The sequence below is a fragment of the Oncorhynchus tshawytscha genome, linkage group LG34 (assembly GCF_018296145.1).
Source record: "Oncorhynchus tshawytscha isolate Ot180627B linkage group LG34, Otsh_v2.0, whole genome shotgun sequence".
Taxonomy (NCBI): domain Eukaryota; kingdom Metazoa; phylum Chordata; class Actinopteri; order Salmoniformes; family Salmonidae; genus Oncorhynchus; species Oncorhynchus tshawytscha.
The window spans coordinates 9,488,600-9,504,687 of record NC_056462.1 but is presented as its reverse complement, the minus strand read 5'-3'; the positions used below and the strand labels follow the sequence as shown (position 1 = coordinate 9,504,687).

The 16,088-nt window shown below is 42.2% G+C and overlaps 3 protein-coding genes across 5 annotated transcripts in view; all 3 read left to right on the top strand.

Moving 5' to 3' along the window:
- Positions 1 to 2, top strand: part of LOC121841802 (zinc finger protein 45-like) — a 1,941-nt gene extending 1,939 nt beyond the window's left edge. The window contains exon 3 of the mRNA XM_042311963.1: positions 1 to 2. This exon is cut by the window's left edge and continues 1,176 nt beyond it. The gene's annotated coding sequence lies outside the window, so the exon portion shown is untranslated.
- Positions 1 to 16,088, top strand: part of LOC121841793 (early growth response protein 1-like) — a 52,475-nt gene that overhangs the window by 5,264 nt on the left and 31,123 nt on the right. The gene's annotated exons all lie outside the window — the stretch shown is intronic.
- Positions 503 to 15,591, top strand: LOC121841792 (zinc finger protein 566-like). 3 transcript variants are annotated; one of them, XM_042311948.1, is made up of 4 exons: positions 503 to 676; positions 1,028 to 1,118; positions 8,519 to 8,649; positions 14,202 to 15,591. In XM_042311948.1, exons 3-4 carry the CDS (start codon positions 8,641 to 8,643, stop codon positions 15,243 to 15,245), a joined length of 1,053 nt encoding a protein of 350 aa, XP_042167882.1. In that variant the 5' UTR covers positions 503 to 676; positions 1,028 to 1,118; positions 8,519 to 8,640; the 3' UTR covers positions 15,246 to 15,591. The 3 variants fall into 3 exon arrangements, with proteins under 3 accessions (XP_042167882.1, XP_042167883.1, XP_042167881.1); XM_042311949.1 differs by lacking the exons at positions 503 to 676; positions 1,028 to 1,118 and adding an exon at positions 7,474 to 7,854; XM_042311947.1 differs by lacking the exons at positions 503 to 676; positions 1,028 to 1,118 and adding an exon at positions 7,479 to 8,156.

Below are 16,088 nucleotides of genomic sequence, written 5' to 3'. Positions count from 1 at the left end.
TGAACGGAGCAAAGTGCAGAGCGATCCTTGATGAAAACCTGCTCCAGAGCACTCAGGACCCCTGGGGTGAAGGTTCATCTTCCAACAGGACCCTAAGCACACAGCCAAGGTAACGCAGGAGTGGCTTCGGGACAAGTCTGAATGTTCTTGAGTATCCAGCCAGAGCCCGGACTTGAACCCAATCAAACATTTCTGGAGAGACCTGAAAATAGCTGTGCAGCTACACTCCCCATCCAACCTGACAGAGCATGAGAGGATCTGCAGAGATGAATGGGAGAAACTCCCCAAATACAGGTGTGCCAAGCTTGTAGCGTTATACCCAAGAAGACTCGAGGCTGTAATCGCTTCCAAAGGTGCTTTAACAAAGTACTGAGTAAAGGCTCTGAATACTTGTGCAAATGTGATATTTCAGTTTTATATTTTTAATAAATTAGCAATAGTTTATAAAAACCTGTTTTTGCTTTGTTAATATGGGGCATTGTGTGTGTGGATTGATGAAGGGAAAAAAACGATCTAACACATTTTAGAATAAGGCTGTAATGTAACAAAATGTGGAAAAACAGGGCATTGTGGAGGAAACTACAGCTACTGGAACTGAAGGTGGCACGATAGCACATCCCCGTCAGTTGTCCCAGTACTGTCAAGATCCTCGACCGATACAGAGGAATGGCAAAAGGTACATTTTTGCAGGAGACAGAGGCTGCGGTGCCTGTTGCACCGTTCCCCTCTGTGCATGTGTGACTTTAGATTTGTTAACCACATAAGGGTCTTGGGCAGTTGGATAGTATGCAATAATTCACCAGATTACTTAACTAGATATCTTGCACAAAGACACTATAATTTTCTAACCAGATTCTTGATTTACTGCATTTCCTATTATTTACTAATTGAAAATAATGTAATACATTGATCAATAAATAGTATATCAAGAAGTGATGAGAAGTGTTACCTTACAATAGTGTACAATATACCGTTGAGCATTGACAGTAGCTAACCTAACCACCTCTTTTACCCCAATCACTCTCAGGTGAAGGACATCTCATTGGAGGCCACAGGAGTTTGGGAAATCAGTGGGACACAATACATGCAGAGATGACCAACCAATCACTGTTGATGAGGTGAGTGGACCCTCAACCCAGCAAGTTATCGTGATAGAGGTTAGTGTAACAGTGTTGCAGAAAATATGACAGTTACTTTGTAAATCAAATGTGGCCAGTTTTTCAGAAAGGCTCCCCTTAGCTTTTCATTTGTTTACATGTGCATCCTTATCCATCTGCCACAGGGGAGTTTGTGAGACTTCCTCAAACCAAATCAAATGTTATTGGTCACATACACGTGTTTAGCAGATGGTCTAGTGAAATGCTTGTGTTTCTCGCTCCAACAGTGCAGTAATATCTAACAATTTCACAACATATACACAATACACACAAGTCTAAGTAAAGGAATGGAATTAAGAATATATAAATCTATGGATGAGCAATGTCAGAGGGGCATAGACTAAGATACAGTAGAATAGAATACAGTATATACAGTTGAAGTCTGAAGTTTACATACACCTTAGCCAAATACATTTAAACTCAGTTTTTCACAATTCCTGGCATTTAATCCTCGTAAATATTTCCTGTCTTAGGTCAGTTAGGATCACCACTTTATTTTAAGAATGTGAAATGTCAGAATAATAGTAGAGTGATTTCTTTCAGCTTTTATTTCTTTCATCACATTCCCAGTGGGTCAGAAGTTTACAAACACTCTATTAGTATTTGGTAGCATTGCCTTTAAATTGTTTAACTTGGGTCAAACGTTTCGGGTAGCCTTCCACAAGCTTCCCACAATAAGTTGGGTGAATTTTGGCCCATTCTTCCTGACAGAGCTGGTATAACTGAGTCAGGTTTGTAGGCCTCCTTGCTCGTACACGCTTTTTCAGTTCTGCCCACAAATTGTCTATAGGATTGAGGTCAGGGATTGAGGTCAGTCCATTTGGAACCAAGCTTTAACTTCTTGACTGATGTCTTGAGATGTTGCTTCAATACAGTGCCTTGCGAAAGTATTCGGCCCCCTTGAACTTTGCGACCTTTTGCCGCATTTCAGGCTTCAAACATAAAGATATAAAACTATTTTTTTGTGAAGAATCAACAACAAGTGGGACACAATCATGAAGTGGAACGACATTTATTGGATATTTCAAATTTTTTAACAGATCAAAAACTGAAAAATTGGGCGTGCAAAATTATTCAGCCCCTTTACTTTCAGTGCAGCAAACTCTCTCCAGAAGTTCAGTGAGGATCTCTGAATGATCCAATGTTGACCTAAATGACTAATGATGATAAATACAATCCACCTGTGTGTAATCAAGTCTCCGTATAAATGCACCTGCACTGTGATAGTCTCAGAGGTCCGTTAAAAGCGCAGAGAGCATCATGAAGAACAAGGAACACACCAGGCAGGTCCGAGATACTGTTGTGAAGAAGTTTAAAGCCGGATTTGGATACAAAAAGATTTCCCAAGCTTTAAACATCCCAAGGAGCACTGTGCAAGCGATAATATTGAAATGGAAGGAGTATCAGACCACTGCAAATCTACCAAGACCTGGCCGTCCCTCTAAACTTTCAGCTCATACAAGGAGAAGACTGATCAGAGATGCAGCCAAGAGGCCCATGATCACTCTGGATGAACTGCAGAGATCTACAGCTGAGGTGGGAGACTCTGTCCATAGGACAACAATCAGTCGTATATTGCACAAATCTGGCCTTTATGGAAGAGTGGCAAGAAGAAAGCCATTTCTTAAAGATATCCATAAAAAGTTTTGTTTAAAGTTTGCCACATGCCACCTGGGAGACACACCAAACATGTGGAAGAAGGTGCTCTGGTCAGATGAAACCAAAATTGAACTTTTTGGCAACAATGCAAAACGTTATGTTTGGCATAAAAGCAACACAGCTCATCACCCTGAACACACCATCCCCACTGTCAAACGTGGTGGTTGCAGCATCATGGTTTGGGCCTGCTTTTCTTCAGCAGGGACAGGGAAGATGGTTAAAATTGATGGGAAGATGGATGGAGCCAAATACAGGACCATTCTGGAAGAAAACCTGATGGAGTCTGCAAAAGACCTGAGACTGGGACGGAGATTGGTCTTCCAACAAGACAATGATCCAAAACATAAAGCAAAATCTAAAATGGAATGGTTCAAAAATAAACATATCCAGGTGTTAGAATGGCCAAGTCAAAGTCCAGACCTGAATCCAATCGAGAATCTGTGGAAAGAACTGAAAACTGCTGTTCACAAATGCTCTCCATCCAACCTCACTGAGCTCGAGCTGTTTTGCAAGGAGGAATGGGAAAAAATGTCAGTCTCTCGATGTGCAAAACTGATAGAGACATACCCCAAGCGACTTACAGCTGTAATCGCAGCAAAAGGTGGCGCTACAAAGTATTAACTTAAGGGGGCTGAATAATTTTGCACGCCCAATTTTTCAGTTTTTGATTTGTTAAAAAAGTTTGAAATATCCAATAAATGTCGTTCCACTTCATGATTGTGTCCCACTTGTTGTTGATTCTTCACAAAAAAATACAGTTTTATATCTTTATGTTTGAAGCCTGAAATGTGGCAAAAGGTCGCAAAGTTCAAGGGGGCCGAATACTTTCGCAAGGCACTGTATATCCACATAATTTTCCTACCTCATGATGCCATCTATTTTGTGAAGTGCACCAGACCCTCCTGCAGCAAAGCACCCCCACAACGTGATGCTGCCACCCCCGTGCTTCACGGATGGGATGGTGTTCTTCGGCTTGCAAGTCTCCCAATTTTTCCTCCAAACGTAACAATGGTCATTATGGCCAAACAGTTCTATTTTTGTTTCATCAGACCAGAGGACATTTCTCCAAAAAGTACGATCTTTGTCCCCATCTGCAGTTGCAAACCGTAGTCTGGCTTTTTTATGGCGGTTTTGGAGCAGTGGCTTCTTCCTTGCTGAGCGGCCTTTCATGTTATGTCGATATAGAACTTGTTTTACTGTGGATATAGATACTTTTGTACCCGTTTCCTCCAGCATCTTCACAAGGTCCTTTGCTGCTGTTCTGGGATTAATTTGCACTTTTCGCACCAAAGTACGTTCATCTCTAGGAGACAGAACACGTCTCCTTCTTGGGTGGTATGACGGCTGCCTGGTCCCATGGTGTTTATACTTGCGTACTATTGTTTGTACAGATGAACATGGACCTTCAGGCATTTGGAAATTGCTCCCAAGGACGAACCAGACTTGTGGAGGTCTTGGCTGATTTCTTTTGATTTTCCCATGATGTCAAGCAAAGAGGCACTGAATTTGAAGGTAGGCCTTGAAATACATCCACAGGTACACCTCCAATTGACTCAAATGATGTCAATTAGCCTATCAGAAACTTCTAAAGCTATGACATAATTTTCTGGAATTTTCCAAGCTGTTTAAAGGCACAGTCAACTTAGTGTATGTAAACTTCTGGAATTGGATACAGTGAATTATAAGTGAAATAATCTGTCTGTAAACAATTGTTGGAACAATTAATTGTGTCATGCACGAAGTAGATGTCCTAACCGACTTGCTAAAACTATAGTTTGTTAACAAGAAATTTGTGGAGTGGTTGAAAAACGAGTTTAATGACTCGAACCTAAGTGTATGTAAACTTTCGACTTCAACTATACATGTGAGATGAGTAATGCAAAATATGCAAACATTGTTAAAGTGGCCAGTGATTTCAAGTCTATATAAATAGGCAGCAGCCTCTAATGTACTAGTACTAGTGATGGCTGTTTAAAAGTCTGATGGCCTTGAGATAGAACCTGTTTTTCAGTCTCTCGGTCCCAGACCCTACCATCCTGTGGAGAGCCCTGCGATTGCGGACGGTGCAGTTGCCGTACCAGGCGGTGATACAGCTTGACAGGATGCTCTCAATTGTGCATCTGTAAAAGTTTGTGAGGGTTTTAGGTGCCAAGACAAATTTCTTCAGCCTCCTGAGGTTGAAGAGGTGCTGTTGCGCCGCCTTCACCAGACTGTCTGTGTGGGTGAACCTTTTCAGTGGTGTGTACGCCGAGGAACTTGAAGCTTTCCACCTTCTCCACTGCGGTCCTGTCGATGTGGATAGGAGGGTGCTCCCTCTGCTGTTTGCTGAAATCCACAATCATCTCTTTTGTATTCTTGACATTGAGTAAGAGGTTATTTTCCTTGCACCACACTCCCAGAGCCCTCACCTCCCAGTAGGCTGTCTCGCCGTTGTTGGTAATCAAGCCTACTACTGTTGTATCATCTGCAAACTTGATGAATGAGTTGGAGGCGTGTGTGGCCACGCAGTCATGGGTAGACAGGGAGTACAGGAGGGGGGCTGAGTACGCACCCTTGTGGGGCCCCAGTGTTGAGGATCAGCGAAGTGGAGGTGCTGTTTCCTAACTTCACCACCTGGGGGTGGCCTGTCAAGCAGTCCAGGACCCAGTTGCACAGGGCGGTGTTCAGACCCAGGGCCTCGAGCTTAATGATGAGCTTGGAGGGTACTATGGTGTTGAATGCTGAGCTATAGTCAATGAACAGCATTCTTACATACAGTGTGGCAAAAAAGTATTTAGTCAGCCACCAATTGTGCAAGTTCTCCCACTTCAAAAGATGAGGCCTGTAATTTTCATCATAGGTACACTTCAACTATGACAGACAAAATGAGAAAAAAAAAATCCAGAAAATCACATTGTAGGATTTTTTTAATGAATTTATTTGCAAATTATGGTGGAAAATAAGTATTTGGTCACCTACAAACAAGCAAGATTTCTGTCTCTCACAGACCTATAATTTCTTCTTTAAGAGGCTCCTCTGTCCTCCACAAGTTAACCGGAATTAATGGCACCTGTTTGAACTTATCAGTATAAAAGACACCTGTCCACAACCTCAAACAGTCACACTCCAAACTCCACTATGGCCAAGACCAAAGAGCTGTCAAAGGACACCAGAAACAAAATTGTAGACCTGCACCAGGCTGGGAAGACTGAATCTGCAATAGGTAAGCAGCTTGGTTTGAAGAAATCAACTGTGGGAGCAATTATTAGGAAATGGAAGACATACAAGACCACTGATAATCTCCCTCGATCTGGGGCGCCACGCAAGATCTCACCCCGTGGGGTCAAAATGATCACAAGAACGGTGAGCAAAAATCCCAGAACCACACGGGGGGACCTAGTGAATGACCTGCAGAGAGCTGGGACCAAAGTAACAAAGCCTACCATCAGTAACACACTACGCCGCCAGGGACTCAAATCCTGCAGTGCCAGACATGTCCCCCTGCTTAAGCCAGTACATGTCCAGGCCCGTCTGAAGTTTGCTAGAGAGCATTTGGATGATCCAGAAGAAGATTGGGAGAATGTCATATGGTCAGATGAAACCAAAATATAACTTTTTGGTAAAAACTCAACTCGTTGTGTTTGGAGGACAAAGAATTCTAAACAGTTCACCCGATATGGATGAAAATACCCTCAAATTAAAGCTGACAGTCTGCACAAAGGAAAACTCCACCCAAAAATTATATTTTGGTATTCGGAAAGTATTCAGACCACTTCACTTTTTCCACATTGTGTTACTGTACAACCTTATTCTAAAATTGAGGAGAAAAACATGTTTTATCCATCTACACACAATACTCCACTGGGGGCAAGACATTTGAATTATTTAGCTCCCAAGAAAAGTGCTCCATTGAAAGGAGTGATTACTGGGGTAGCAGTGAATGTTAAAGTTGACCAACTGAAGGGGAAGGTTCCTGGTGTTTGTGATGCTCGTTTTTTTGGTGCGATGCAGACAAGGTGGCGAGAGTAGTGAAACAGAAGTCATTATCTGTTCTTTTGAGTTTGATGTTGAGTCTTTGCCCGACATAGTGATGTTAGAATATAAGTTATCCTGTAGGCGCTTTTGTGCCGAATACATTACGTTGTTACAGGTGTCAAGCTTATGGGCATGTGGCAGCAGTGTGTAGAAGGGAGGTTCCTAGGTGTGAGAAGTGTGCAGAAGGGCATGAGACAAAGGAATGTGTAGCATTAGGGAAAGTAGTGGTATGTGTCAATTGTAGGGGTGCCCATGGGGCTGGGGATCAGAAATGCCCCGTGCGAGAGAGGCAGATTGAGGTTTCCAGGGTTAGAGTAGTGCAGAAGTTGTAATATGCTGAGGCAGTGAAGAAAGTAGAGGAAGATGGGTCAAGGAGGAGGGATCCTGAGAGGAGTGGTGTGAGTAGTAGATATGTACCAGTAGAGGGATAGGCCAACAAGTGATATGTTTCAGTAAGAATAGATTTTTAACAATGGTTATCAACTGTACTGCAGGGATGGAATGTAAGTCACAGAAAATGGAGGTTGTGGTGGCAGCTGCAGAGGTATTTGTGAGTGGGAGACTTGACATCAGAAGAGTTACAGTGTGTGTTAAGTGGTGGTGTCCCATCCTTTCAGGTTGTTGGCCTAAGGTAGGACCAAATAGATTTAAATAGTGGAGTAGGGTGGTGTTAATATTTTTGTGAGTGTAGTGTCAGGGTATTTTTTAATTGTTTAAAGCAAAGTATAAGGGAATTACACTCCAGTCTAGTAGGTGGCGGTAATGCAACATATTGGATGCCAACCGCCGTTAAACCTCATCGAAGAAGAAATTTCGGCGGGTACGTTGATATTTTGGCAACCTTTGCACTTCGACGCCAACCTATAACATTGCTCTATGTAAAAGGAAGTGAACAGTGACTAAGAACAATTTCCACGCTAGCGTTTACTGTTGTGATTATTTTAACTACACAGCATCATATACTTACGCCATGTAGTCCTTAATTCGCGTTGGAGATAGGACTCGGTTGATAGACGTTATATAGGTAACGCAAACTGCTAACAATGGCTGACTGTATGGTTTTTCACACTCAAATAGCCTCTATCATGGAGGTGCTAGCGAATGCAGCAGTGGCAGAGATTTGTAAACTCGTAGACGACGACTATGCAGTGTTTCGTTTGGAAATTTCTGAAAGCCAGAAACAAAACAGGGCATTGCGGAAGAAATTACAGATTCAGGAACTGAAGGTGGCACGGGAGCGCGCAGACAGGACAATGCGAGAGCGCGTCCTCGACAGTCGTCCCAGTAGTGTCAAGATCCTCGACCAATTCAGAGGAATGGGAAGAGGTACTTCTCGCAAAAAGCGGAGACTGCGCGGCCTGTCGCTGTTCATAAATGCTGTAGCTTAGAATTCGGTCTTGGTCAGATTTAGGATAGTGTGCAATATTTCCGCTGAGCTAACTTGCGCAAAGACACTCATTCAAACCAGATTCTTGATTTACTCCATTTCCTATTTACTCAATGAAAACAATGTGATGAATGGAACACAACACATCAATGAATAGATAGTATATCAATAAGTTATGAGAAGTGTTACCTTGTATCCTTGCCAATTCTAGACAGTGTTTAAACTGTCAATAGTGTGAATATACTGTTGAGTATTGACAGTAGCTAATCTAACCACCTCTTCTCCCCAATCACTCTCTCAGGTGGCAGACATCTCACTGGAGGCCACAGGAGCTTTGTGAAGCCAGCAGGACACAATACATGGAGAGATGACCAACCAATCACTGTTCATGAGGGGAGTGGAACTTCAACCCAGCATTTTATCATGATAGAGGTTAGTTTAATAGTGTTGCATTACAAATTACACTTACTTTGTAAATCAAATGTGTCCCGTTTGTTTCAGAAAGGCTCCCCTCAGCTATTCACTTCAGCTATCTGCCTTAGGGGAACTTGAGAGACTTCCCTACAACATTATCCAATACGCCATGGTTCCTTGTTTTGTAGATTGAGAATTTGCTTGAAATGTGTGTATATATATATATATTAAAATGTATGTGTTTCCAAGGTAATGTACTTACCATATGCCGGTTTTCAACGTATCCGACAACCAAGAAGAAGCATAAAGCCGAAACGTTAATCATTAAATGTTTAGTTTTTTTTTGTACTGGCTGGCAATGTTCAGTAAAAAAGGTCCAACGTAATCTAATATAAAGGTTTTTATCGTCCTGTGAGTCCAACTTGAGCAGGCACGCTAACAGGGTTGCTGAGTTGTAGTTCAAATGAGACTTTAATAACTTATTCTTATTTCTTGAGTGTTAAATATTTAGATAAAAGGCATCTCAATACACAAATACGAATATAATTGTACCTTCAAAAAGTATTCACAGCTCTTGACTTTTTCCACATTTTGTTATGTTACTGCCTGAATTGAACATGTATTAAATTTAAATGTTGTCACTGATCTCCACACAATACCTCATAATGTCAGTGGAATTTTGTTTGTAGAACAATTTAGAAATGAATACAAAATGAACATCTGAAATGTATTGAGTCACATTTTCAACCGCTTTGTTATGGCAAGCCTAAAGTTTAGGAGTACAAATCTGCTTAACAAATCACATAATATGTTGCTTGGACTTATTCTGTGTTCAATAAGAGGTTAACATGATTTTTGAATAACTAGCCCATTTCTACACCCCACACATACAGATAATTGTAAGGTCCCTCAATCGAGCAGTGAATTTCAAGCAGATATTCAACCACAAAGACCAGGTAGGTTTTTCCATGCCTCGCAAAGAAGGGCACCTTTGAGCATGGTGAAGTAATTAATTAGGCTATAGATGGTGTATCAATACACCCAGTCACTACAAAGATACAGGCATCTTTCCTAACTCAGTTGCCGGAGAGGAATGAAACTGCTCAGGGATTTCACCATCAGGCCAATGGTGATTTTAAAACAGTTACAGAGTTTAATGGCTGTGATAGGAGAAATCTGGGGATGGATCAACAACATTGTAGTTAGTCCACAATACTAACGTAAATGACTGAGTGAAAATAAGAAAGCCTATACAGAATAAAAATATAACAAAACATGCATGCTGTTTGCAATAAGGCACTTCGGAAAGTATTCAGACCTCTTGACTTTTTCCACATTTTGTTAGGTTACAGCCTTATTCTAAAATGGATTAAATCGTTTTTTCCCCCTCAGTCTACACACAATACCCCATAATGACAAAGCAAAAACAATTTGACATTTTTGCTAATTTATAAAATTTCAACTGATATGTAAATGTGATAAGTATTCAGACCCTTTACTCAGTACTTTGTTGAAGCACCTTTGGCAGCGATGACAGCTGTGAGTCTTCTCGGGTATGACGCTACAAGCTTGGCACACCTGTATTTGAGGAGTTTCTCCCATTCCTCTCTGTAGATCCTCTCAAGCTCTGTCAGGTTGGATGGGAACATTGCTGCACAGCTATTTTCAGGTCTCTCCAGAGATATTCGATCGGGTTCTGGCTGGGCCACTCAAGGACATTGAGACTTGTCCCGAAGCTACTCCTGTGTTGTCTTGGCTGTGTGCTTAGGGTTGTTGTCATGTTGGTAGGTGAACCTTCGCCCTAGTCGGAGGTCCTAAGCACTCTGGAGCAGGTTTTCATCAAGGATCTCTCTGTACTTTGCTCCGTTCATCTTTCCCTAGATCCTAACTAGTCTCCCAGTCCCTGCTCCTGAAAAACATCCCCACAGCAAGATGCTGCCATCACCATGCTTCACCATAAGGATGGTGCCAGGTTTCCTCTCGAAGTGATGCTTGGCATTCAGGCCAACCAGTTTCATCTTGGTTTCATCTGACCAGAGAATCTTGTTTCTCATGGTCTGAGAGTCGTTAGGTGCCTTTTGTCAAACTCCAAGTGGGCCTCCCTGACCAAGGCCCTTCTCCTCCAATTGCTCAGTTTTGCCTGGGCGGCCAACTCTTGGTGGTTGGAAGAGTCTTGGTGGTTCCAAACTTCTTCCATTTAAGAATGATCGGGCCACTGTGTTCTTGGGGACCTTCAATGCCGCAGAAATGTTTTGGTACCCTTCCCCAGATCTGTGCCTAGACACAATCCTGTCTCCGAGCTCTACGGACAATTCCTTCAACTTCATTGCTTGATGTTTGCTCTGACATGCACTGTCAACTGTGGGACTTTATATAGACAGGTGTGTGCCTTTCCAAATCATGCACAATCAATTTGATTTACTACAGGTGCACTCCAATTAAGTTATAGAAACATCAAGGATGATCAATGGAAACAGGATGCACCTGAACTCAATTTCGAGTCTCAAAGCAAAGAGTCTGAATACTTGTGTAAATAAGGTATTTATAAAAACCTGTTCTCACTTTGTCATTATAGGGTATTGTGTGTAGATTGATGAAAAATGATTTTTTTTAAATATGGCTATAATGTAACAAAATGTGGAAAAAGTCAAGGGGTCGAAATACTTTCCGAAAGGCACTAAATATGCAAAAGAATGTGGCAAAGAAATGAAAGCTTTCAATTCAGGACATAAAGTTATGTTTGGGGCAAACACTACACATCACTGAGTGCCATTCATATTTTCAAGCATGGTGGTGGCTGCATCATGTTTTGGGTATGCTTGTCATCAGCAAAGACTAGGGAGTTATTTAGGATAAAAGGTAACGGTATAGAGCTAAGCACAGGCAAAAACCTAGCGAGAAATCTGGTTCAGTCTGCTTTCTAACAGACAATGGGAGATAAATTCAGCTTTCAGCAGGAAAATAACCTAAAACACAAGGCCAAATATATATTGGAGTTGCTTAGCAAGATGACATTGAATGTTCCTAAGTGGCCTAGTTACTGTTTTGACTTAAATTGGCTTGAAAATCTATGGCAAGAATTGAAAATGGCTGTCTAGAAAGGATCAACAACCAACTTGACAGCTTGAAGAATTTAAAAAAGAATAATGTGCAAATATTGTACAATCAATCCAGGTGTGCAAAGCTCTAATAGACTTACCCAGAAAGACTCACAGCTGTAACCGCTGACAAAGGTGATTCTAACATGTATTGTTTCATGGGTGTGAATACTTTTGTATATGAGATTTCTGTATTTCATTTTCAATAAATTTGCTAACATTTAAAAAAAATATGTTTTCACTTTGTCATTATGGAGTATTGTGTTTTCAGTGGCTTGCAAAAGTATTCACCCCCCTTGGCATTTTTCCTATTTTGTTTCCTTACAACCTGGAATTAAAGTGGATTTTTGGGGGGTTTGTATCATTTGATTAACACAACAACACTTAAGATGCAAAATAGTTTTTATTGTTTAACAAATAAAGAAATAAGACAAAAAAACTTGTGCATTACTATTCACCCCCAAAGCTGCAAGTCTCTTGGGGTATGTCTCTATAAGCTTGGTAGATCTAGCCACTGGGATCTTTACCCATTCTTCAAGGAAAAACTGCTCCAGCTCCTTCAAGTTGGATGGGTTCTGCTGGTGTACAGCAATCTTTAAGTCATCCCACAGATTCTCAATTTGATTGAGGTCTGGGTTTGACTAGGCCATTCCAAGACATGGAAATGTTTCCCCTTAAACCACTCGAGTGTTGCTTTAGTGTAACAGTCTTGCTTCCGTCCCTCTCCTCGCCCCAACCTGGGCTCAAACCAGGGACCCTCTGAACACAACAGCAGCCACCCTCGAAGCATCGTTACCCAATTGTGCTACAAAAGCCGCGTGCTTGCAGAGCAAGGGGAACAACTACTTCAAGGTCTGAGTAAGTGACTTCACATCGGTTACACTCACCCCCCTTTTGACCTCATCCTTTTCTGCAGCAACCAGTGATCCGGGTCAACAGCATCAATGTAACAGTATTGCTTCCGTCCCTCTCGACCCTACCTGGGCTCAAACCAGGGACCCTCTGCACACAGACGACAGTCACCCTCGAAGCATCGTTACCCATCGTGCCACAAAAGTCGCGGCCCTTGCAGAGCAAGGGGAACAACTACTTCAAGGTCTCGGAGCAAGTGACGTCACCGATTGACACGCTATTAGCGCGCACCACCGCTAACCATTTCACATCGGTTACATTAGCAGCATGCTTAGGTTCATTGTCCTGCTGGAAGGTGAACCTCTGTCCCAGTCTCAAATCTCTGCAAGACTGGAACAGGTTTCCCTCAAGAATTTACCTGTATTTAGCACCACCCATAATTTCTTCAATTCTGACCAGTTTACCAGTCCCTGCCGATGGAAAAACATCCCCACAGCATGATGCGGCTACCACCATGCTTCACTGTAGGGATGGTATTCTCGGGGTGATGAGAGGTGTTGGGTTTGTGCCATAAAGTGTTTTCCTTGATGGCCAAAAAGCTACATTTTAGTCTCATCTGACCAGAGTACCTTCCATATGTTTGGAGAGTCTCCCACATGCTTTTTGGCAAACATCAAACATGTTTGCTTATTTTTTTCTTTAAGCAATGGCTTTTTTCTGGCCACTCTTCCGTAAAGCCCAGCTCTGTGGAGTGTATGGCTTAAAGTGGTCCTATGGACAGATACTCCAATCTCCGCTGTGGAGTTTTGCAGCTCCTTCAGGGTTATCTTTGGTCTCTTTGTTGCCTCTCTGATTAATGCCCTCCTTGCCTGGTCTGTGAGTGTTGGTGGGCGGCCCCCTCTTGGCAGGTTTGTTGTGCCATATTCTTTCCATTTTTTAATAATGGATTTAATGGTGCTCCTTGGGATGTTCAAAGTTTCTGATATTTTTTTGTAACCCAACCCTGATCTGTACTTCTCCACAACTTTGTCCCTGACCTGTTTGGAGAGCTCCTTGGTCTTCATGGTGCCACTTGCTCAGTGGTGTTGCAGACTCTGGGGCCTTTCAGAACAGGTTTGTATATATACTGAGATCATGTGACAGTTCATGTGCCACTTAGATTGCACATAGGTGGACTTTATTTAACTAATTATGTGACTTCTAAAGGTAATTGGTTGCACCAGATCTTATTTAGGGGCTTCTTAGCAAAGGGGTTGAATACATATGCACGCACCACTTTTTATTTTTTTGAAACAAGGTATTGTTTTCATTTCACTAATTTGGACTAGACTATTTTGTGTATGTCCATTAAATCAAATCCAAATCTATTTAAATTACAGGTTGTAATGCAACAAAACAGGAGAAATGCCAAGGGGGATGAATCCTTTTCAAGGCACTGTAGTTGGTTGAGAGAACAATCGATTTCATACATTTTGAATTCAGGCTGTAACACAACAAAATGTGGAATAAGTCAAGGGGTATAAATACTTTCTGAAGGCACTGTACATCTTATTTTTTCACCACATTTCCATGAATTTGATATGCGTGAAGCCTATTAAAAACACGTACCTCTTGTGTCAGTCTGCAGAGGCTGCAGGTCCTGGGGTCAAGCAGGAGAGGTCTGAAGGAGGGGAGGACCCACGGCACAGCAGAGACATCCAGACTGGATCAGCGACTGGAGTGGCGCCCCCTGTAGCCACGGCGGAACCCAACACCACCCCAGCGCAGCCTACGACCCAATGCAGCATCACGGAGGTCAGTGGAACGCCGAACGCCGCCCTCAAGTCAGAGACGGACACCGAGACTTTAACAGGGCTGGGACAACTGGGCTGTCCTCCTGCTCCCCGCTCAGAGAATTTACTTTACGGTAGCCCGAGGATGGTTCTATCCCATCAGGACTCAGGTGACTCGTTACAGGCTGGCAATGATCAGTCTTGTTCATACGCTACAGAGATACCTGGTGACATGCCTGTGGGCTTAGATACACAGACTAATCCAATGAGAGGGGAAATGAACCTGTACAGTAGTAGTGTATACTCTGAAGGGCGCCTAGAAAAGAAAGAGGTTATAGTGGTAGATGAGGTGAAAGTGGAGGGTGATGCACCTCTGACATGGAATGTAGACGAGACTCACTTAAGAGAAGGACACTCACTAGGCAACACCAGTGACTTCTTAGACTACAATGTGGTGACCCACTCCCCTTTACTTACTTTCAGGGATCGTGACCCAGTGTCCACGTCAATGGCACCTTCTGATTCACACGGTCGCGTCCTTTTCGATCAGGTATTGAACTCAAACAAAAGGAATAGAGCTAAGGGTAAGGGAGGGGGAGCCATATCAGGCAATAGTAAAGAGAAACGGTTCCTCTGCATGTTCTGTAACAAAGCCTTCAGCTGCCCCCAGAAGGTGGAGATTCACCAGAGGGTCCACACAGGGGAGAAACCCTTCAGCTGTACCCAGTGTCACATGCGCTTCGCCCAGGCTTGCACCCTGAAGAGGCACCAAAGGGTCCACACGGGGGAGAAACCCTACAGCTGTACCCAGTGTCACATGCGCTTTGCCCAGGCTGGTAACCTGAAGATGCACCTGAAGGTCCACACAGGAGAAAGGTCTTCTGACATTTAGATAAAATCCTGCATTAAAGACTGATGAATTGTCATTGTTGTCAGCATAAAATATCCACAGATGCATTTGGAATACTGAGTAACATATTTCAGTGTTGAATATTCCTGGGTAGAATATTTCATCCAGATGTGTGATATATAAGCCTAAAAAGTCCGTTACATGTTGTTTATACTGTGTAAGCTATATGTTGGTCACAAATGCCTATTTCATTTCTTCCATTCAACTTAATTTTTTCCACAAGAAAATGAATTCAATTGATCAAATTCATTGTTTTTTGTTGAGACGTGGTTTTCACATGGTGTATTTAACACTTGTTTCTGTTTAATAAACACAAAATGGGACTTTTCATTCTAAGACTTTCATTGAGACTTTTAGTATACATCACATCTGATCTCACCCTATTCTTTATAAACACAATGTTTTATAACCAATATACACTTACTAAATATACCTAAGACTTGCCCCATAACATGAAGTAAAATGTTAATGTTTCAAACATGCACACTGCAAGTGGTGTGTGATGCACTGAATGGCGAATGGGAAGTGCGCTTCAATTACCAGTTGAGAATTAAAAACAGTATCTCTATGTATTAGTGACCAACACTTGCATGTGCAGTGCGCTTTTAACAGCTGTGTTTTCCCGCTAATTGCATTACGGAAAGAAAATTTGCACACTACCTTGTGCACATTGCTGCGCTTATGTGAAAAAATAAGTTAATCAACATTTTAAGCTAAACGTTCTGATCTGTTGCATCAGCCTCATTGCTTTAAAAAAAATGTTGATGTAGCCGAGGCCTACTGGTTGATTGACTTTGATCTTTCTTCCCACAACTGTCCCAGAGT

Coding starts and splice junctions, on each gene's coding strand:
- LOC121841792 (XM_042311947.1), top strand. CDS start 7,874: ATGGCTGACTGTATGGTTTTTCACACTCAAATAGCCTCTATCATGGAG. Junction 8,157..8,518: donor ATTCAGAGGAATGGGAAGAG/GTACTTCTCGCA, acceptor TCACTCTCTCAG/GTGGCAGACATCTCACTGGA. Junction 8,650..14,201: donor AGCATTTTATCATGATAGAG/GTTAGTTTAATA, acceptor CTCTTGTGTCAG/TCTGCAGAGGCTGCAGGTCC.